At 40.6% G+C, this 23,961-nt stretch overlaps 1 protein-coding gene across 2 annotated transcripts; it reads right to left on the bottom strand.

Annotated features, from left to right (window-relative positions):
- Nucleotides 1–2,396: 2,396 nt before the first annotated feature.
- Nucleotides 2,397–7,577, bottom strand: LOC143809746 (serine/threonine-protein kinase Sgk1-like). Of its 2 annotated transcripts, none has more exons than XM_077292770.1 (8): nucleotides 6,838–7,577; nucleotides 5,150–5,316; nucleotides 4,714–4,967; nucleotides 4,552–4,614; nucleotides 4,287–4,425; nucleotides 3,944–4,132; nucleotides 3,670–3,798; nucleotides 2,397–3,180 (listed from the first exon to the last, which is right to left on the bottom strand). In XM_077292770.1, exons 1-8 carry the CDS (start codon nucleotides 7,502–7,504, stop codon nucleotides 3,178–3,180), a joined length of 1,611 nt encoding a protein of 536 aa, XP_077148885.1. In that variant the 5' UTR covers nucleotides 7,505–7,577; the 3' UTR covers nucleotides 2,397–3,177. The 2 variants fall into 2 exon arrangements, with proteins under 2 accessions (XP_077148885.1, XP_077148884.1); XM_077292769.1 differs by having other exon boundaries at nucleotides 5,150–5,319.
- Between the last annotated feature and the right edge of the window lie 16,384 nt (nucleotides 7,578–23,961).

Genomic DNA, 23,961 nt, shown 5'->3' on the forward strand with positions numbered 1-23,961 from the left:
CCCTTTGCACAGAGTTAGACTGAGCGAGACACTGGGACCGACATCTCCGCTGAGCAGGCTCCACTACAGCAGGAGAAGAATGGGAGACCGCAGTGGAGATGGCCCGAGATTTCCCCTGTGCAGAGGCGGGAACTCGACCCCTAACAGTCATTTGGCAACTTGGATCTTCAACTCCCTCCATAAGTTTTCTATGAGATTAAGGTCTGGAGACTTGCTAGGCCACTCCATGACCTTAATGTGCTTCTTTTTGAGCCACTCCTTTGTTGCCTTGGCTGTATGTTTTGGCTCATTGTCTTCCTGGAACACCCAGCCACGACTTATTTTTAATGTCCTGGCTGAGGGAAGGAGGTTGTTACTCAGGATTTTACGGTACATGGCTCCATCCATTCTCCCATTGATGCTGTGAAGTAGTCCTGTGCCCTTAGCAGAGAAACACGCCAAATCATAATGTTTCCACCTCCATGCTTGACAATGGAGCATTTCCCTTCTTCCAAACAAGGCGAGTGGAGTTATTGCCAAAGACCTCAATTTTTGTCTCATCTGACCACAGCACCTTCTCCCAATCACTCACAGAATCATCCAGGTGTTCATTGGCAAGCTTCAGACGGGCATGCACACGTGCCTTCTTGAGCAGGATTGTAAACCTTTACGGTGCAATGAGTTACCAATGGTTTTCTTGGTGATTGTGGTCCCAGCTGCCTTGACATCATTAACAAGTTCCCCCATGTAGTTTTAGGCTGATCTCTCACCTTCCTCATGTTCAAGGAAACCCCACAAGGTGAGAGTTTGCATGGTACCCTAGATCAATGTCGTTTGACAGTCATTTTGTATTTATTACATTTTCTTACTATTGCACCAACAGTTGTCTCCTTCTCACCCAGCGTCTTACTTTTGGTTTTGTAGTCCATTCCAGCTTTGTGCAGGTCTATGATCTTGTCCCTGACATCCTTATAAAGCTCTTTGGTCTTGCCCATGTTGTAGAGGTTAGAGTCTGACTGATTAATTGAGTCTGTGGACAGGAGTCTTGTATAAAGGTAACTATATGTAAGACAGCTGTCTTTAATGCAGGTAACAAGTTGATGTTTAGGAGAATCTAACTGGTCTGTAGGAGGCAGAACTCTTAATGGTTGGTAGAGGATCAAATACTTATTTCTCACTCCAAAATGAAAATACATTTCTATAATTTATACAATGTGATTTTCTGGATTTTATTTTATTTTTGATATTCTATCTCTCAATGATTAAAATTAATCTACCCTTAAAATTATAGACAGTTCATGTCTGTCAGTGCGCAAACTTCCAAATTCAGCAAGGGATCAAATACTTATTTCTTTCACTATATATTCCGAGTATAGCAGCTTCCTTTCAAGATTGCGGATGGTGTTCTGATCTCCTCTAAGACCTGAGTCAGGGCATCTGTGGCTCCTGGACAACCTGTGGCGCTATTTGGCATTGTATAAAACACTCCATACTGTATGCTCCCCCCAACAGTTTACGGTACACAGTATATTGCCCCCAACATGGTATGTTGGTCCAAACAGTAGTTCCCACATTGCATAATACCCCTTCAGTATTACCCACATTGTATGATACCCCCAGAGTAGTCCTTACAAAGTATAAAGCCCCCAATACTACATGATCCCCCAACAGTTAATAATTGTACACACCTCTATGCCCCCTATATTGTATGATACTCCACAGAAGTCACTGCACTGTATAATGCCCCTACAGTCCCCTTACAAGTATTAATAAAACAAAAAATAAACATCATATACTTACCTAACACCAGAAACTGGGAAGTTTGTTGGCCGACAGTGGCAAGGAGCAGGTAGACCAACACGGTAATGTCATCATGCCGAATCACGAAAGGGACATCAGAATCACCAAGTGATGACTTCATCATGTCGCACTATCCCCCGTATCCCTGCCCAGGGCTCTTCTAGTGGGTCCCCCTGCCATTCTTTTCAAGATTTTCTGTATCATCTGGTTGCCCTCACCGATACAGTTAAGCTTTGGGTGGGCTCGTCTGAGTGAGGGGCTTGGGGCAACTTCAACCTCTGCTTCTCCAGAAGTTATGCTGCTGGGAGAGCAGTAACTGAGGATACTTGTAAAGTTTGAGTAGATTAAATTCTCTCATCTCTTTTTAGAACTTAAATATTTTACTCTATGCAGAAATCCTTACGAGTGATATTCAGCACCTTCCACAATTACATTATGTCATCAGTATATTAATAAAAATGCCAAAAAGCAGTTCTGTATATTAGAACAATCTATCTAGAAGAACCATAGATGTTCAATATATTTATTTTTTGCATGAAAGTTGTTATTAGCATGCAAAGATGAAATAAGAAAGTCTGTAGATACAGTCACTTTCTATAGAAAAGAGCAGATGATGATGATTCCGCTCCTCAGGCCTTTGGTGGCACTTGTGCTGTTTTTGCACATCCAGGTCTGGATCACACACCATGGAGAGAAGAGCAGGAATGTGTGACATGTGATCTGTGTAGTTGGAGATTTCCTGGATTCCTACAGCACCGCAATCAACCATATGGCCTTCTGTCTGGCCATGGCAGGTAAATGATGGAGCAGCCGCTTCTTCATTCTGTCCATGGCCGTGTAGTGTCTGTATATGACCAAGTATAAGAAGGAGCAGCCGCTGCCTTCTTTTTGGCCATATCCGGTGGAGAAGGAGCAGCCGCTGCCTTCTGTCTGTCCATATCCGTTGGAGAAGGAGCAGCCGCTGCCTTCTGTCTGTCCATATCTGGTGGAGAAGGAGCAGCCGCTACCTTCTGCTTGTCCATATCCGGTAGTAGTCTCTTTACCACCACATTGTAAATGAGTCATCCAAATGGCAAGTTTGGCTGAAAGAAGTCCTTCAATTTCAGCCTTTAATTACTTGCCATTTCGATCCAGAGGAAGGCGAAAAATAACCCCGAGGACTTGTTGTTGGAATATCCTCAGGGGAAAAAAATTCCTCCCTGACCCCAAATATGGCGATCGGAATAAATCCCTGGATGTTTGGTGCTCGAATCTACATGGTTGTTATGTGGTGGCAGCTCAGTAGTATTTGTCACAGTCCGGTAAATGATAAAGTCCAGTGCAGTTGTCTCATCCGATTAATGGAAAGCTTCATTCCTGGATGTTGCTGGAATGGGGTTATTTTATGTCAGCCTATTATCACTGTAAGAAGAGAAAGATATTCAAAATAAAGAAACTGAAGCGACTCGACACTATCATAAAGTCTGGGTGGAGATTACAATATTCCAGGTTGCACATTTATAAAAGGGTCCATGAACCACAGGGGAGCTCAGTTTAATAGACACCAAACTGGGGAAACAATTGCAGGGCAAAAATGAAGAAAAGTTGCACTCACCGTAAAAAAATACTTCTTTATTAATGTCCTGTAAAACATATTGACTGGTCTCTCTGAATAGCCGCATCTGATCCTTCTCTCTCCTTACGATATGTTATAAAGGACGTTAATAAAAAAGTGAGTTTTAAAGGTGAGTGCTGCTTTTCTCCTTTTTAAGATGAGAAATTTACACTTCCGAGAACTGGCTCCTCACATATACACTGTATACTGGGGGGATGTAATGATGAGGTGTATGGTGGGTATGGGTACTACTGGGCAGTGGTAACACTATGGATGTCCCTATGTGCTATACTTACATCTTCGTAATGGAATGGTGGTTTGGCTCTGCCGGATTCCACGTCGCTCCAGTTTATGGAGAGGAAGAATGGGCGTTCTCGGATGAACGATGTTATGGCATACCGAGCAGATGGAGTTTTGCAGAGAAGCTGGAAGATGAGAGAGAATATTAATCATTATATTATGTATTATTACTGATACGTTATTACTCAAAGTCTATGGACTGTCAACATCATGTCCTCTATATCCTTCCTTATAATCTACCATCATCCTTCTTCACCTAATCCTACTTACCCCTTCTAGGATGTCAAGCTCATCGTTGGAGATCCAGGGTGGGAAATCTGGGATATTGTCCAAAGACTCATGGTAGTCGTCCATCGTGCCACTGCTATCGAATGGCCGCTTCCCCACAATCATCATGTACAGGATGACACCAAATGAGAAGGAATCGGCCAGATGATTGTAGCCTTCTCTATCCATTACCTGTAGGAACATAAGATTGGAGATGAGCTGAATATACCGGGGAGGGAATTTACACACAGAGGCTATGAGGACCGGTCTGTGATGAGATATGAGCAGGATACTCAGGTCAGGACTCAATCCTACTATCTGTCAATCACACAGGGAGGTTCCTTACCTCAGGCGCGATGTAACCCTTCGTGCCAACAAGTTCTTCTAAGAGGTCATCCTTGCCCACATTCACGACTGATAGACCAAAGTCACAGATTTTTATATGTCCCATGTCATCGATGAGGATGTTATGAGGCTTCAGGTCACTGCAGGGAAAAGGATCAGACATTGATGGTGAGGATAACTCATGAACAAAACTTTCTACAATCGATATTTAAGGAGGAGACAACAGAGAGTCAAAGAGGACAGATTTATGAAGATGAACTGATTACCCATGTATCACGCCGTGTTCATGGAGAAATTGGATTCCGCAAACCATTTCTGCTGCAAAACGCCTGTGGAGTAGAAAGTAGAGAATGGATCAGTGGTTACATACACTTTAGGACCACAATGTATGGGCAGCAGATTATTATGATTCAGCCTAACACATTTACCTTGTTGTCTCTGTCTCGAACATCATTGATTCTCCCATTTGGCTAAACAGATCTCCTCCAGGCATAAACTCCATGGCTATTATATAGACTTGTGGTGTTTCAAAAAAGCCCCGCAGAGATGTTATGAAGCGGCAGTCAGCGCCCATACTTAGGACCTTTAGCTCTGTAGAGAATGTGCCCTCATCACAACGACTCTTTTCCATGACCTTAAGGGCCAGCAGTTCTTGGCTGACTGGATCTGATGCCATGAGGACCTGGAGAAAAATCACAGAAGATCAGTCCAAGCTCTCATCTATTATAGGGATCTGTGTAATGGATCACTGGTGTAACCCAATTAGCATTACATAGGAAGATCCTGTAGTGAAAATGTATATCCTCCTGTGTATCTGGTGAAGAATACATTGGGGAGCACGGATTTGTATAAATTCATTCTTACCTTTCCATTGCTTCCTTTTCCAATATCACCATGTAAATTAAGGCTGTAAAAGTCAACAGGATTTTCCACGTTAACCAGTTCTCTTACTGGTAAAATAGGGGATCTGGCATCACCAAGGTCTTGTGCTGGCATGTCTGCTATGTCAGAGGGCATCAAAAGATTTGCACCTGCTGAGATGATAGAAGATTTGTTAATCTTTTTGAAAACACATAATGAAAATGTTTGCAATGTTGTGCATTAAGTGTATGGAGCGGGCTCAGGCACTGAGCATACATTTTACCAGGCTAATACCAGCTGTGTTACATAGCTGCCTCCTGCCTAAAACTGTAGTGAATGGAGCACACTCTGATCGTTGCAGTTTAACTATTTCAATGCTGACAGAGGTCAATTAAGTGATTGCCGATTTGTGCTCACCAGCACCCATTAATCCCCTGAGGACACAGGGGTTTATTGGTTGCAATGATTATATGGGCCTATGGGCCTGCTGAAAACTCCTATTTTTCACTTTCATCCAATTATTAAGACCAGTGTGGCTTAATTTTATATGAGAACATTACTAAAGCCAAATACAGCGATCCAGTCCCATTACAAGAGATGAGAAAATCACAGGTTCAAGTGTTCTAAAGAGACTAAAAAATGAAATAAATTTAAAAAAATAAAAAAAATAAAAAAAAAATAAATTTTAATTACTTAACCTTTCCAAGTAATATATATAAAAATGAAAAATAAGCATAACCAGGATCACTCCATTAGTATAGTATACAAAAATATAAAAATAATTATGCCAAACGGTAAATACTGAAATAAGAAAAAAATGTAAACTCTAAATTTGCGCTTTTTAGGGGCACCATATTGATCTAAATATTGTGATTAAAAGATTTCACAATGTCCTGTCTGCCCAAGAAAGGAGACATTAAAAGCTCCAGCTTCATGCACAATAAGCAAGCCCTTACACAGCGCCATCGAGGTATCAATATGAAAAAGTTACAATGTCTTAGAATATGGCTGCACAAACCGATTGTCTTTTTTTTAATTACATTTCTAACGTTAATTTCTTCCACCATGCATGTTTGGTATTACCAGAATTCTAACTGACATGGAGAATTTTTTATGGGTCATTTTTACCACACAATTAACAAAATTAAAAGAAACAATGTCGGAATCCCCTTTTTTTTCTCCACAATTTTGCCACACAATTTTTTTTTCCTTATTTAAAAAAAAAAAAAAACAACGATAAACCAAATGGTGTCATTCAAAACTACAACTCGGCCCACTTAAAAAAAAAACAAGCCCACATTCGGCTATATTAGAAGACAAATGAAGAAAAAAAGTTATGGCTTTTGGAAGAAGGGAGGAAAAAAACTAAAAAATGTCCAATCAAGAAGGCGTTAATAATTATAGCTCCAGATCATATATTACAATTTTAAGCAGAACTATATAAATCAGCAGGAAATGTCGAATATTTGGTGTTTTGTTTATCAAAACTGTCTAATTGCAAAAATGTCTCTGTTGCCCCTAGCGACGATTCTTACCAGATTCCGTTTCTTAACATTCTATAGAACACTGAAATTTAAATGGTTGCTACGGACAACAAGGACGGTTCTTCCATAAGTCAGCATTGATTAATTAATGTCTGTACATAATATTAGGAGTGTAATCCCCCTCACCCACAGTATTATTCTACTGACCTGTTTGCATTTTGCCTGGTTCATCTTCATCCATTGCTCTTTCTGGTGAAGAAACACTCAGATGGAATAGAATACTCGGGATGGAGATGGTTTTAGTCGATGACTGGGATCTCCATAGTGCATCATGCCCATTAATCATGGGTGTAGCATAGGTTAGATGTCTCCTCTGTTGGATAACCCAGTCTCTGCCGTCCCGAGTTCTTTTTTTAGCTGCTGCTCTTTGCAGGTCCTGGATGTCTTTTCTTTCAGATCTGGATGAGACCTGTCTTGGAGTTTCTTGGAGAACCTCGTCCAGCTTTATATCTGCGCTGATGTTTCTCCGCTTATTTAGGATGGCTTCTTTATTCTTCATCCTTATTGCAGGGGCCAGATCTCCAATTTTTTTAAAGGAGGTAAGTATGGCCCTCTGAAGCTCAGCGGAGGCAACAGAGTGAGACTCCTTGAGGTTCTCCATGATCCTTCTCTCTGTAAGGATCTCATGTCTTTTGTTCTTTCTCATTTTCTCTAGATTTTGTCGTTTGGACGCCATTTCTGAGGCGTCAGTATCCATGTTCGGCAGAATAGTGTCTTTTCGCCCTAAAGCGAACAACAATACCTTCTCTTCATGTAATCCACTACTCTCTCTCAGAACCCGATCTCGTTGGGCTCGTCTTCTCTCTATATCCATTTTGGAATCAAGTTTTGCTTCGTTAGTCACGAAAAACAAAAGGAACTCCCTCACCCTTGGGGGTCTGTGAGGCAGTGATATCCTATGGGCTGTAACAATGGAGTGTAGAATGTGATGATGTCATCACATCATTGTGGGATAGATTTTACCGTTATGTCACAATGAGACTTGAGAAAGGCTCTCCATGGGCCGAAACGTTGCCATTATGGGCTATTAAATTTGAATACCTTCATAACTTTATCCAGAATGGTGTGCTGCCTCTGATTTTTGGACTTCTAGACAGATACATAGACAGATAGATGCAAACTTTGGAGGATATATATATATATATATATATATATATATATATATATATATATATATATATATATATATATATATATACATATAAAAATAGAATGAAAAAATTGGAACAGCTCCATTCAAATACCTCAATAATGTGCACTCTTCTCCAGCAAGCAATCCAATGGCTTCTTGTAATTAAGTAAAAAAAAGGGAAAACAGCACAAACGATTGAAAAAAATGGACTTTAGTGCCCAAAGGCGTGGCTATCGTTTTGGATATAGTGTCCTTACTTCGGATAAAGTATATACTATATAAATGGTTAGCATGTAATATTATTATGCAACTATATCAAAAATATACATTTTCCCATCTCAATTCATTATTTTCACCTGTTAAAGTGAGAATAATAATTAGTGTTGAGCATTCCGATACCGCAAGTATCGGGTATCGGCCGATACTTGCGGGTATCGGAATTCCGATACCGAGATCCGATACTTTTGTGGTATCGGGTATCGGTATCGAAACAACATTAATGTAAAAATGTGTAAAAGAGAGAATTAAAATAAAAAAATATTGCTATACTCACCTCTCCGACGCAGCCTGGACCTCAGCGAGGGAACCGGCAGCGTTGTTTGCTTAAAATTCGCGCTTTTCTTTCCTTACGTGAAGTCCCGGCTTGTGATTGGTCGCGTGCCGCCCATGTGGCCCATCACAAAGCCGGAACGTAATTTTAAAATCCTGAAGGACCTGAAATTACGTCACGGCTTGCTGTGATTGGTCGCGTCGCGGCCACATGGGCGGCACGCGACCAATCACAAGCCGGGACTTCACGTAAGGAAGGAAACGCGCGAATTTTAAGCAAACAACGCTGCCGGTTCCCTCGGTAAGCTCCAGGCTGCGTCGGAGAGGTGAGTATAGCAATATTTTTTATTTTAATTCTTTCTTTTACACATTAATATGGATCCCAGGGCCTGAAGGAGAGTTTCCTCTCCTTCAGACCCTGGGAACCATCAGGAATACCGTCCGATACTTGAGTCCCATTGACTTGTATTGGTAGGTATCGGTATCGGATTGGATCCGATACTTTGCCGGTATCGGCCGATACTTTCCGATACCGATACTTTCAAGTATCGGACGGTATCGCTCAACACTAATAATAATCAAGCAGATCAAAAATGTCCAAAAATACATTTCAGATTAAAAAAATTATCAGTGACCAATATGGCCACCCGTCTTTTCAATAACATCCATAACCTCCATCCATGGAATCTATCGGTTTCTTCATATTTTGATTATCAACTTTTTGGGCAGCACCAAACACAACCCCAGAAATTTTAGCCACAAAAATCAGGTCAAGTAGAAACCGGCACTTCAAAGAAACTTATAACACACAAAAATGATCTGTAACCTTCAATTAAAAAAAGGGGCCCAGTTCGGAGAAGAAATCTATGATTAAAGTCTTTTTTATTGATTAAAAAAAATAAAATAAAATATATATATAATTATAAGCAGAAAATATCATGTAGGGACGCTGTTCAGGAAATAAATAATATAAATAATAATAAGTAGGAAAGGAGGAATTCAATACATTACATAATTAAGGCTCAAATGCTACCATGAATCTCCGTTCTCAGATGTCGTTCAAATGTTAAGGTACCGTATTTTGTGGTTTATAAGACACACCGGATTAAAAGACACACCCCAAATTTTGAGGAGAAAAATAGGAAAAAAAACTTTTTTAATAAAATGGTAGTGTTTCTTACAATCCATGTGTCTTATTACTTACCAGGGGTGGTGGCTGCGGTGAAGCGGGTTCCCAGGGTCGCTAATGGCGGAGGCAGGAGTGGGGCCATTCTGTGGACCCCAGACTTGGAGAAAGGGGTGTTCGTATGTGCGACGCTGCGGGTGTTGGGTGGTGGTGGAGCTCCACCGACATTTTGTGAAAGCCCGGAGCCCCCGTACTTCCATGGTTTACTTGTAACAAGTTTTGACTTATCAGAGTCAGTGAAATCTTTTATGGCCCATTTACAGTTTGCCTAAAAATTCTGCGCACCTTAATAAAGGTCATTGTATCCTTGGGGTATATACACGTCACACATTAAGAATTTGGTGCAGAAATTTCTGCATCTCTTGGCAGGAAAAATGTTGCGGAAAAAATTCACATTTTTTACTATGCTACTTTACTTGGGTTTTTTGGTGCAGATTTTACCCCACTCATTAGTATGGATGAAATCTGCAGCAAAAACAATTAAATAATTAACATGTTTCAGGTTTAAATCTGCACTAAATCTACAAGGAAAAAATAAGCAACATGTGCATGAGACTTCAGGATTCTCAGCCACTTCCCCGGCATCAGGAAATCCTTCAGGTTTCGCAACAAATCTGCGCACCGCGTAATAATCTGACACTTATTAGATCCATTAAATTCCTTTATTTTTATTTTTTTAAGAATATTATTTATTAGAGAAAGGAATTTTGGAATATGGGAATGGATTTCTTTTGTTTTCTTTATTTTTTCACTTCTTATCAAAAACAGATCAAATCGTTTTACGATATTACTTGTATCTACTGTATTTTCAATAGTACGGTTATTATTATATAGATTTATTATAGAACTTCCTATTTCTGTGATTCTGTGGTTTTGTCGGATACATCTTCTCTCCGGGGTCAATTAGGTGCAGAAAAGCCGACCAAGGACTCAACGTCGACAACACCAACTCCGGCCATCAGGGGACTTCACTGTTTGTTTTTCAGCCGCTCAGGGGATTCATCTTTCCAGAGCAAATCCTATTTCCTCGCTGCTGCGTCTGATGCTCTGACTTCACAGCTGTGGATACATAAATGCAAAATGATCATAATAAGATTTATTTGAACTTCAGTCGCATTTATATCCTCCATATTTCCTCTCCAAGAGGCTGTAACTAACCCATGTCAGGCAACCCGAACAGTGAAAAATGTATTTCATTAATGCCATCTATTTATTTCCCACACTTAATCATTTCGTATGGGGATTTAGCAGATTTCGTGTTTTAACGTTAGTGCCCGCTCGGTCTGCCAGCGAGATGAATAACTGCACTCTCCTGGACCAGAAAATGGTGGAAAGATGAATTACAATGGAGAAGCCATCATTGGCCTGGTTATTGGAGTAGGAGCTGAGATTATGATAGAGGCAAGATCGGCAACGTATTCATCATTACTCCTGTGTCCCCCATTGTTTGCATCTGATTTGGGGGTGGTTTCATTGGCATGTCGTAATTAGAGAGAAATAATGGTGAGAGGAGTGAGAATCAATAAGTATCAGAATGAGGGCTCCATGTGATCCCACCTCAACGGCTCTGACAAGTGAAGGCGAAATCATTGCACATTGTCTCCCAATATTGACATTTATACTAGAGATGCAGATTCATATCAAGTCCCTGAGCAGCGGCCTGGATACTGCAAGTCCGGGAGATTTCTATATAAACCTCCTATCATCAGCAGCTTAGTGTGAAGATAAAATATATCAGGCTGCGCAGGTGCTAGAAAGTGTCTGCTGATCATCAGCGCGTAATGTGGGGAGGATTGCTAAATCCACAAGTGCTTTCTATCAAAGCATCTATCCATCCAACATCTAATATCTATCTAGTCATCATCTCAGATTTTATCTATCTATCTATCTATCTATCTATCTATCTATCTATCTATCTATCTATCTATCTATCTATCTATTATCTATCTATCTATCTATCTATCATCTATCTAACTATTATCTATCCATTTATTATCTATCTATCTATCTATCTATCTATCTATAATCTATCTAACTATTATCTATCCATTTATTATCTATCTATCTATCCATTTATTATCTATCTATCTATCTATCTATCTATCTATCTATCTATCTATCTTCTATCTATTTTCTATCCATTCATTATCTAACTATCTATCATCTATCTGTCTATCTATCTATCCATCCATTATCTATCTATTATCTATCTATCTATCTATCATCTATCTATTATCTATCTATCTATCTATCTACAAACAGAAGAATACAGCAGAACTTTGTAAACACCAAGATGTATGCAAATTGTCTCTTCAGAGAGGAAGAGGACTAGAACACTAGTGCCACCTATTGGAAGTAGCAATCATAACAGTCAATGTCGACTCTTTAACGAGCCTTGTCACATGACTTAAGATAATAGCCAAACCAGAATCTCAATTTGCAGACACTGTGTTTCGGGGTACTGCCCCTCATCAGTGCAAAGTGGAGATCTGGTTTGGCTGATTGAGAGGCGTCTGACCAGGAGAAACGATACTTCTTGGATCCCGGTCAGACGCCTCTCAATCAGCCAAACCAGATCTCCACTTTGCACTGATGAGGGGCAGTACCCCGAAACACAGTGTCTGCAAATTGAGATTCTGGTTTGGCTATTATCTTAAGTCATGTGACAAGGCTCGTTAAAGAGTCGACATTGACTGTTATGATTGCTACTTCCAATAGGTGGCACTAGAGTTCTAGTCCTCTTCCTCTCTGAAGAGAAAATTTGCAAGATGTATGCAAACATTCAATATATGTATTTAGACAGCATTACTGCTATATGAAATATACTAATAAAATGAAGGGACTTAACTCAGAAATTAACCAATTTATGAAAGCCCACCAGCTGCAACAAGGTGACCTCCCTCTGATAGGGCTCTAGACCTAATATTTATCAAAACAAGCCTCTCCTGGTCTAAGGGAGTACAATTCTTTCTTTCCTCCAGCCTTACCTTTTTCCTTCCATTCCTTCCCTCACTCCCCTTCCTTCCCTCCTTCCCTCGCACCCTCCCTCCCTACTTTTTTCCCTTCCTCTTCTATCCTTCCTGTGTTTGGCTGACACAAGGTAAATGTCAGGCAGTTGGGAAGCGGTGGGATGTCGCCTTTGGGGATAGGGTCAAGGCAGGGTCCCACTTTGCCCATGTACTCCATACCAGGGGACCGACCTCAGGGTGTAGTGTGGTTGGGAGGCAGAACAACGGTACTCACAGTGCTGATGCTATTCTGGGATGCCTAGGACACCTGGTTACCCAGTATCAGCTGTTGCCAGGAGATAAGGAAGCCATGTCTCCTGGTTCAGGTATGTGGTGAGAGGTTCTTTTCTCTCCACCCTCTTTGCCCCTTTCTCTGTCTCTCTGTGCAGAGGGTGGAGATTGGAAGTTACTTCAGCAGTATCAGGTGATCCATAAGAGGGATGTTTAAACCTGCCTTATGCTCTTGCTCACCTCTGATTATTCAGTCTGCTCTCCAGTGGTATGGGTGGTAGTTCTTGGTGAGGATTTCTTTGGTTTGTCTCTGTATCTAGTGTATTGTGTTCTCTGGTTTTTACATCTCAAATTATGCTCCCTGACCTTCCAAGTTTGGTTTGCTACATTCGTTTCTGCCTTCCTGGTATAGTTTATTGGTGCGTTTGACCCAGTCTGCCCAGCCACCCCACTATTGGCACCTAAGAAGGGCTCTGCTAAAGTACGCCTCCCTTTAATGAAGAGTATTCTCATGGGTGTGCATAAGCATGACGGCTTGCGCCAAGTGTGTCTAGCATACTGCTATTGCTTACTTTCAATCCAGTCATCTCATCATTACTAGTTGTACAGTAAAGTTTTAATACTAGAGGCAAGATAGGACCATCTTGACCCGGTACACCTTGTTATGGGATGGCTTTCACACTTTTCTTGATCAAAATAGTGGTAACTAAGTACCCAAAGTTATTTACATGTGCTATTTACTTATTTACTTACTACAGGATATATGATCATTTTGTTTTTTCTTGAGTTTTGTCCTGGACTAAGCCAAATGCGAAACACACTTCGAGTGTGGTTTTTCATGAACTGTCGAGACTCTTTTTTTTTTGCAACTGTGCCTTACTATATATCCCATATTTTTGGGCTCACACTCCTTTATTACTCTATGATATTTGAATTGGTCTACAACCCTTATTTATGGACATGCCCTGATATGGTGCATCTTGCCCTGATATGAATATTTTTTGCATTTGATATCCATCTGTAACATCTAGAGTGCACATGGTATAGATTATATCTGTACACTCTGGTCATGGTCTTTGTAACTTACATGATGCTCTCCATTATTTCTCATCAGCTATGGATGTCTTGTCTTATACAATTTTTAATACCCCTTTTTTTAGTCATGTTGAAATAAAAGTTATTTTTATTGTATACCATTGTGTCTTGCACTTCTTTTCTATCAGATTGGTTATTTCTATATGTAATTTTTTGGCATGCTTACTCTATGCTCTTGGTATATATGTAGGTTTATGAACAAGATATGAAAAATAAAATGATCTGAAAGTATAATCCTAATTTTTATACCTTTTTATTCTTTTGGCTAATAATAAAAAAATAAAATAAAAACTAAAAAACATCGGTTTGCTTACATATGTTGCGTTATCCAGTTTGGTCCTTTGGGAAGCAGCCAAGACGATTTTAGCACATTCCTTCACAGAGGAGACGACATAAAAGCTGAAATCAGTGCATTCCTTAGAAAAACACAGACAGATGCTGTAAATGCAGTTTGGGATGTTTTAAAGGACCAAACATATCCGGCTACAGGGCAACAAAGAGCAAAACAAGCCGAAAAAGTGACTGCCTAATAAGCAATGCAGAGACAGCATGTCAACATAATCTTCTCCTTTCATTTCACAAGGCTATTTTATTGTTTTCGATTCCCCAAACTTCTTATTCCGAGCATTTTCAGTACTATCATCCAATGGTATACCTCTTAAAAAACTTGGTTTATAAACCATTTGGGACCGTTAAAATATTTTTTTGCCATTTTTTTGCAAAGTGTATGAAAAATATTGTAACGTGATGAACGTGAGGAGCGTGTTAATTACACGGAGCATACAAGAGTCTCTATATCACTGCATGACAGCAGATTATTTTTAGTGGGATCATCCAATGCTTTTTGCTGAAAGATTCTACCCCAAATTAAAAAATTCCAACAAAGTGTCAAGGGTTATGGCCTAAGAGCATGAGATCAGCTCTTTTTGGAACCCTTCAAATAAGAAATTGTTTGAGAAAAGTAAGTCAACTAAGTTTCAACATTTTTATGACTATGTTCTTCAAGACAGGATAGTGAATCCTGCATTGAGCAGGAGGTTGGACGCGATGACTCTTGAGGTCTCTTCCAACATTAACATTCTTGGATTCTATGAAAATGTACTGCAAAAATATGCTGAATTTACGAATTCAGCAAATTGTAACTTGACATAAGTTAAAGTTGCTGTTTAATTAATGTACATTCCCTTAGATCCATTGGTGGCACTAGCTACTCAAGAAGAAGTTCTAGAGATCCATGTGTGACAATGGCTACCCAACAAGAAGTTCTTCAGATCCTCATATGGAAATGGATATCCAATAAGAAATTCCTCAGATCTACATATGGCAATGGCTATCCAATAAGAAGTTCCTCAGATCCACCTGTGTCACTGACTGTCTAATAAGATGTTCCTCAGATCCTCGTGTGGCACTGGCTACCAAACAATAAGTTGCTCAGATTCATTGTTGGCACTGGCTACATAACAAAAGTTTCTTGGATACATAGTTGGTACTGGATATCCGACAAAAAGTTTATATCTATTATTGTTGCCTATCAACAAGAAGTTATTTAGATCCATGGATGACACAGGCTACCCAGTAAGTAATTCTTTGGATGTCTGGGTGGCACTGGTCTACTGAGCAGGGATGTCATCAGATCCATTGGTGGTACTGGCATCCTAACAAAAAGTTCTTCAGATCTATGGGTGGTGCTGGTTACCCACCCCAAAGCTCCTTTTTTTATTGCGAATGCAAAGATTTTTTTCTACGGGGGTCTCTACATTTGATGTATATGTTCCATTGCCAATGGTACCGACCTAGTGTCTACATCAACAAACTCTCCTCTATGTGATACAGCTGTGTCTTGTATCTGCTGCAGCCTGAAACCTTCCATTGGAAACTTGTGTCAAACAACTGCTATGGAAGATGGACAGGAGAGCTTAGAAAGGCATAAACATTTGCCTTTGGGGTTGATCTTGCTTAAACAACAGACCTCGAACAATTCCAGTGTCATCACTGCTGGAACCATGTGGAAAGTCTCTGATATCACCCATTGTTTAGTTTGGCTAAGTATTTCACGTCCGGAGTCAATTCATCTTCGTAAATAAAAATGCACAGGCATTCATAAGGACTATTGATTGTAAACTTGGCAAATGTTCTGTGCATCGGAAAACTATATCTTCAACTTTGTAACTTTTTAATGTACTTTTTTTGTATATCAGTTTTTTTCTGGCGTGTGGAGGAAGATCCAAGAAAATGCATAATGTACATGGAAATGTTACTCTTGACTGCATTCAAACCTAGGTCCCCAACACTGCAAGGAAATCACTGAGCCGTCATACCACCCATATCTAATGGTTCCCACTACCTGTGGAAGGAACTTATCATGAAAGGCAGTGCTATCAGCATAACCATTGTTTGTATGACTTACTAGGGAATATGGACATCACAGTGGAGGTTAATATTGACAAAGAAGGTTGGTCAGTATTAAGCCAGAATAAATATTACTCACATGGTCATCCTTTCAAGTGAATTGTCACTAGCTAAAATTATGGATGCAGTACGTGAAATTAGCAGCCTCATGGGGCTTCTGCTGAAAAGTCCAATAAATGCATTTGAGTAAAATTTTTCAAAGATGGCAGTGCAGTGACTCAATGGTCTGCAACACTCTGGTCATTGGATCAAATCCAACCAAGGGCATCAACTTCATGGAATTTGAAGTGTGGAATGAAGTCCTCAGAAACGCTGGAGAGAATACAAAGGTAAAAAAATGTATTTAGATTGCGAGTGATGATGGTGTCTGTGCAGCATGTACCGTATTTTTAATTTTGCTCAAGATCAGATTCAATCTCCAATATCAAAGGGAGACTTTATAAAATTGATCTTGCCCTCTAGGAGCCCATACTCCTAGTCTTACTTCAATTCCCATTTTGCCTCCTTATGCTATGCAGCTTTGGGCAGGATAAATCAACTATCTTTGACATCATCACCCAATGCTTTTTAATTATGACTCAGTCATCTATGTACTGTCTGAGTATTCAGTAACTTTGCATTCAATTCTTCGTGTATTTCTGGAATCTGCCTTACCATCCTTTCACAAAGCTTGCTAATCATTTCTTTAGTAAATTCCTGCTTCTTCATCATATACCTGCTTTTAATTCCTAGTTTAGACCTGCAGCTAACCTATTATGGACTAACCGGGGTTGGAATTTTGGTATTGCAACTACTAGGGGCAGCAGGGGCAGGTAGTGTAGTCAGTGATAGCCAGGGAGTCAGTACACAGAAGCAGCAATGAAGTTTTAAAAAGCAGCATGTAGCGTAGTCAGGGGTTGTTACATGGTGCAGCAGTACAATCTTGAGGATAAGCAGCAGGTGAAAGGAAGCTTGACTGGACGGTAGTAGCTCAGTAATCTCACAAGGAAGGTTTAAATAGGGTGCTCAATCAGGGTGGAGCCAATCAGGAACTCAGGGTGGAGACAATCAGAAACAACACAGGTACAAGAATTTTGGTTAGCATGGAACTGTCCAGTGAGCTGAATAGGTCAGAGGGAAGAGCTGCCGCCTAATGCACGAGAGCTGCTGTTCGAATCTGGACATAACCATTTCTCTGCTATTAGCATCTTCTGTGTTACACTGGTGCTGTTCACACTACAACACTGCTGCAATAGTGTGTAATCTTTTCTGCAACCAAGTATCCAGTTTGTCTGTTCATCACTTCTGCTTGTGGTTAACCATCCATCTGCTGATTGCATGTGTCTTCGACATTGACCGTCCGTCTGCTGATAGCAAATATCTCTATCATTAACAATTTGTTTGCTGCTAATTCAGGGCTGACTGTGCACCTATGGTTTCTTTGTATATTCATATTCCTGGTTCTCTGTCCTCTGGTGTTTCCTGCTCCGCTTTCCTACATACCCCACTGTCCTGTTCCTTGCTTATCCATGTGCCAATTGGCAAGTCATTCCCACTGTGCCATCCCATTTGGGTCGTATTGCTTAACCTAACCTATGGCTGCGAGAATTCAGCTCACCAGGTGAGCCCATAACATTATGCTGTGATGGATCCATGAGCACATCCCCAGCACCCAATGAGCCCCATTGTTATGTAATGGGTGCATTGAGCACTGTTACAGTTTCTGTCACGTTCCTGGAAAAATTAGTGCTGTTATACACTGTTGTTTCCAGCAATTATGAAAAAATGTGTAATTGAGGCTCAAATAAACAGTAGCTAAAATTGACAGGTCATACTACTGCTGTGTTTTCGATACCCTAATTCATGTTTCAAGGGTTCCTCCACTTACAAATTTTCCAAAACTCTTTAAATTGGCTCCTAATCTATGAAAATTCTCAGATCTCACCAAAGAAAGCATCGGAGATGTAGAATCAATATAGTAATAGAGGGAGATATTACATAAAGCAGCTGATTTCCATCAGTCACCTTGGAGTAATACGTCCCTCTTTGCATATCTTTGTTATTTCTGGATGGGCACATTTGCTATTCCAGCATTAGGAAAACATCTATTTCTTTCATGTTACGTTTCGGATTACTTGTTTTTGCAAACAAAACTCTCTTTATCTGAAAGTGCCGTCTCCCAAGCTATAAAAAGCGGAACAATGATGCATTGTCTTCTTTCAAAGGGACGACGTCCTGACAGAATTCATTTTATTCTAGCGTAAAATGTAATCTTGCAGATAATAATAGGTCACTTTCAGCAATAGCATTCAGCTCTCTTTGATCTCTCATAGTTATGCTAATTGCATCATGATAATGTAATATGCACGGGAGGCGCCGGTATTAGATCACGCATTTTATTTTAAATAAGGCTTTGTTTCAGGTAAATCAGCAGAGGAGACTGGTGTGCAGAATACCAACGAGCTGCCAGGAGAAATACCTGCTATGTAGGTTGGCCGGATGGTGCAATAGACTCTCTCTTCTGTGAAAATACACCGTTTATGACTATTTCCATGTTGTAAATCTCTACGAAGCCTTTTCTTGGGTAATTGTTTCACCAGATTGTAGTATGAGATCATAGAACAAAGCCAAAAAGAAATTACTCCATTACTCAGCCTCAGGCACTCAATTAGGCACCATGTTATTTCCAAAAAGCAATTGTCACTAGAGTCCTATAGGCCCTGGTGCAAAATTTGAACTTGGGCCCCCACCTTCATGTTGGTCAGATGTATTGGCATATGTAGCGTTCCAGTTCTTATAAAGATATGAGTGTTCACCCTCCATGTTCACCTTCTTGTAATAATATTCTCCATCTTTGCCCCTTCATGTAATAATGTCACCCCTATCGTGGCCTTTACCTCTAATAATGTCCCCTGTACAGGTCCCTTCATGTAAAAAGGTCCCCCATCCTGGCCTCTAGCTGTAATTATGTCCCCATATGGGTCCATTCACATAATAATGCCCCCCCTATCTGGCCTCTTTCAGAAATAATGTCCTTCCTGTAATAATGTCCCATGTCCTATGCCCCCATTCTAATGTCTCTCATCCTAGGCCCCTTCCTGGTATAATGTGCCCATTCCTGTTATAATTTCCCTTTTCCTGGGCCTCTTCCTAGAATAATGTACCCCATCCTGGCCTCTACATGTGAGTAAACAACTTTGTTTCAAGTATGTGACGCACGTTCAAATTCACCTGTGGCAAGTAACAGGTGTGGGCAATATGGAAATCATACCTGATACCAGATAAAAAGTGGAGAAATTGGGTCAATCTTTGCATTGTGAGTCTGTGTGTGCGCTTGGAGAGCAGAAAGGAGAAGAGAACTGTCTGATGACTTGAGAACCAAAATTGTTGAACAATATCAACAATCTCAAGGTTGCAAGTCCATCTCCAGAGATCTTGATGTTTCTTTGTCCATGGTGCGCAATATAATCAAGAAGTTTACAACCCATGGCACTGTAGCCAATCTCCCTGGTCGAGGACAACAGAGAGAAATTGATGAAAGGGTCCAACGCAAGATAGGATGGAGGATAAGCAGCCCCAATCAAGTTTCAAAGAAATTGAAGCTGTCCTGCAGTCTCAGGGTGCATCAGTGTCAATGTAAACTATTCTTCAACATTTGAATGAAATGAAACACTATGGCAGGAGACCCAGAAGGACCATACTGCTGACACAGAGACATAAAACACTAGACTGCAGTTTGCCAAAACAAATGTAAGTAAACAGTAAGTAAATCCTTCTGGGAAAGTGTATTGTGGACTTATGAGACCAAGATAGAGCTTTTTGGTATTCTACATCATTTAGAAACAAAACAAAATGAGGCCTCCAAATAAAAGAACACAGTGCCTACAGTCAAATATGGTGGAGGTTCAAAGATGTTTTGAGGTTGTTTTACTGCCTCTGCACTGGGTACCTTGGCTGTGTGCAAGGCATCATAAAATCTGAAGATTACCAATGGATTTTGGGTCACATTGTAGTGCCCAATGTCAGAAAGCTGGATTTGTGTACTAGGTCATGGGTTTTCCAGCATTTCAATTACCCTAAACATACTTTAAGAACCACACATAAATTGATGGAAAGAAAGCACTGGAAAGTTCTAAAGTGGCAGCAATGAGTCCGTTTCTAAATCTCATTGAACAGATGTGGAGAGATCTTAAAATTGATGTTGGGTAAAGGCGCCCTACAAATATGAGAGACCTGGAGCAGTTTGCAAAAGAAGACTGGTCCAAAATTTCAGTAGAGGGATGTACGAAACTTGTTAATGGTTATAGGATGTGATTGATTGCAGTTATTTATTCCAAAAGGTGTGCAACCAACTATTAAGCTGAGAGTGCCAATATTTTTGTTCAACCCGATTTGGGGGTTTTGTGTTAAATGATTTCCAATTTTCCTTTTTTTCTCATTTTTATGTGCTGCTCCAATACACACAAAGGAAATAAACATGTGTATAGCAAAATGTGTAACTGCAATAATTTTCTGAAATACATACGCCTCTCACCCAGCCAAACCAGATCTCCCACTTTGCACTGACGAGGGCCAGTACCCCAAAACACAGTGTCTGCAAGTTGAGATTTTGACTTTTTGGATTGCTACTTCCTATAGGTGCACTAGAATTCTAGTCCTCTTTCTCTCTGAAGAGACAATTTACTGGAATAAATACTTCATATTTTGGAACAATTTTAAGGGTGTCAATACTTTCGGCTATGACTGTATTATAATTGCGGACTCCCCCATAAATCATGGGAGGATTTAAAAGCGTTGGCAAATCTGTAAGTACTTCAAAAGCATCCTGAAATTTCCTTTAAAATAGCACTTCCAAATGGTTTCATGTGCATGACACCAGGATGCATGGTCTTCAGACAGAACCTCGGCTTCAAGATGCATTGAAAGGGCATGGCCTGTAAAAAGTATTACTCAGGTTTTCTATCTTGACCAGTTCCCTCTGCTCTTCATCTCATTGCATAGCCAAGGCTTCCTACTCCGGTGATGTAATTTGCTCACTCCTCATCGCACAGATGGTGTTGCCTCAGCCATGACAAATCAAATGACGCTTCGTGGATGCCAGAAGGTAAACGATTCAAGGGTCTCCCGACTAGACGCCGAGTACTACCGACCTGGACTCTGGACCAGAGTCGATCCGCTCATTTTTATTTTTATTCCTCTATGCTTACTGGACAAAATTTGAAAACTTAGCTAGATTCAAGTAAGTTTTATCTGTTTCTGACTCCATAAGCACGATAAAACTGTCAATATTTGCTATGTTTATTCCAAACAGAATTTAGTGCAAAAAGACCAAAAAAGCTGTCAAATAATATACTCATCAAGCTCAAAAAGCAGTCAAGCTGCAGACACTCGCTAACCACATGCATGCCAAACCATGCTATGAGGATATCTCAAGACGAGATCAGATAGCTCTCGGATATGACCAGAGACATCCAATTCTGTGCACACTATTTTTAGTCTTCTGCCTTAACCACTTATATTTCAATGGCCATGATGATGACTAGTTTGCCATTGTTGCCTTTTTTTTTACAATAACATTTCACTTCTATCTCTATTCTAATGTCCAGGTTTGAGGCATTACAAAGTTGGTGAGTATTTTGGAAGGCATTACCAAAGGGATAAGAGATGAACTTCTTGGTGGCCACCACGTGATAGTAAAAAACTATGGTGGACCATGATTGTAGATACAGTAGTTTCGGTCCAGAACAAATATAACCACACTTATTTTGCGCAGAATTTCCCATTGTAATTGTTTATGGAACCTTTACAGGCTGTTAGGGCTGGCGGAACGCACCGAGTAAATATAGAGATAGTATAGATGCGTTCGCAGCCCGGGGTCCACCGTGCAGGAGTGGAACCTGCTGCTAGTAAATGGTGGCACTATATGGCAGTACTACACTAGAATAAACACGGATACCGTCACCCGGTCTGTATAGGATCGAACTCTGTTGCTTCACAGAGTCGCCGGGATTAAAGATAACGCTGTGCCCTGTTAGCATTCACAGGGGGCAGCAAATGGATACTAGTGGGATCCTGCAACTCACCCTAACTATGCTGGTGGCTGATCCCGCTCTGACCCTCGGTGGCTTTTGAACCCGCGCCTGAGGACGCCCTGAGTCAGATGCTGGGACCAAACGGGAGTTCCCACCCTACACTGACAGATTTTCAGGAGACACTAAAGATAGCCTCACAGAGTGCGTACAGTCCCGCAGCGGCGGCAGGCATACATCCACACACACACAAATACTGATTTATACTAGCGCATGGCCGAGCAGCCGTGCGAACCTTTTATAGCTGCAGCTCTTCAGGACCTTCCTGGTGGACCAATAGGAGCTGCTACAGGACCTGAGTGTGTGACCTCCGACCTCCAATGAGAGATCTTCACTTGGGCATGCTCAGAAGGAGAAAAGCAGGACTTAGTCCAGGGATGCCTGCTCGCCGCTGAACAGTATTGGTTATAATGGCTGAGCCTGGAAGGGCAGCAGTAACCAAATGCGCAGCGTCTGTCCGAGCCAGGTGCTGGGACCGACGTCCCCACTGAGCAGGCTCCACTGCAGCTGGAGGAGAATGGGAAACCGCAGCGGACATGGTTCGAGATTCCCCCTGTGCAGCGGCAGGAATTCAACACCTAACACAGGCATTTTAAAAAATAATTCCAAGGCCATGCCGTTTGGAAAGTAAGTGTAATTTACTGGAGATGTGGATCCACTTGATCGCTAATGGTTTGAGCTTAGGACTAACCAAAGAAGTAAGAGTTTAAGGATATGTGCACACAACGTCTTTTTCAGGCAGATTTTGCCTGAAAAACACCTAACAAGATCCCAAAAGAAACACTAGAGAATGAACAAGAATGCACAGCAAGTCAAAAACAACTTTTTGTAAATACAGTATGTTCAATGTTTTGTCACTTCTTTATCCATTTCAGGCTTCCAAAGCCATGGCGTGCGTGAAGGAAGTAATATATACATTCTTCAGGTGGCTTTTCTTCAGTATAAGTTATATAAAAGAAAATAGACTCTTGTGACAAAGCCACAGCTAAAACCTTCTGAGAGGACTTAGAAGAAGATGCTTCAAGAAAAGAACACTGGCGTTTTTCTGAAGCATTTTCACCCTGAAAAATACAGCAGGTTAGCCAATGTCTTGGGGCCAGAGAATCTACATCTCGAAAAAAAATCAGCAGGTTCGCCAGTGTCTTGGGGTCAAACCATCTTGACCTTGAAAACTCAGTGAGTCAATCATCATCTTTGGGCCAAAGAGTCTTCACCTTAAAAACCTAGTGGATCTCTGGGTCATAAGAGTATGGCATAGCTTACCATCCAGTTACTGTTGGGTTTCCAAGATGTTGCAGAGCAAAAAAAAAACCTCTGTAAAAAAAATGTTACTCAAAAGCAATGCAAGACTATGGAAAAATATGAACATAACCAAAAGGGGTCTCTTTACTTTTTTCAAGTATTAGCTTATTTATATTATTTTGTATTTTTGCTACTTTGCTCTTTTTTCCTTTTATTTAATTGCAGCCTGCTTGTGCCTCATTTCTGGTTAAGGACTCATTTATGTACCATGTAGAGATATATTTCACCTTTTATGTTCCCCGTCCACCCGAGTGTCTCCATTGTCAATGCACTGCCCTAACACAAAGCGTA

This window comes from Ranitomeya variabilis, chromosome 2 (assembly GCF_051348905.1).
Source record: "Ranitomeya variabilis isolate aRanVar5 chromosome 2, aRanVar5.hap1, whole genome shotgun sequence".
NCBI lineage: Eukaryota > Metazoa > Chordata > Amphibia > Anura > Dendrobatidae > Ranitomeya > Ranitomeya variabilis.

What these genes read in the sequence shown, in the direction of transcription:
- LOC143809746 (XM_077292769.1), bottom strand. Translation starts at nt 7,504, where the DNA reads ATGGATATAGAGAGAAGACGAGCCCAACGAGATCGGGTTCTGAGAGAG. An exon ending in ACCAGGCAAAATGCAAACAG is followed by an intron (nt 5,320 to 6,837) that starts GTCAGTAGAATA and finishes CTATCATCTCAG; the next exon opens with CAGGTGCAAATCTTTTGATG. An exon ending in GAACACGGCGTGATACATGG is followed by an intron (nt 4,426 to 4,551) that starts GTAATCAGTTCA and finishes TTTTCCCTGCAG; the next exon opens with TGACCTGAAGCCTCATAACA.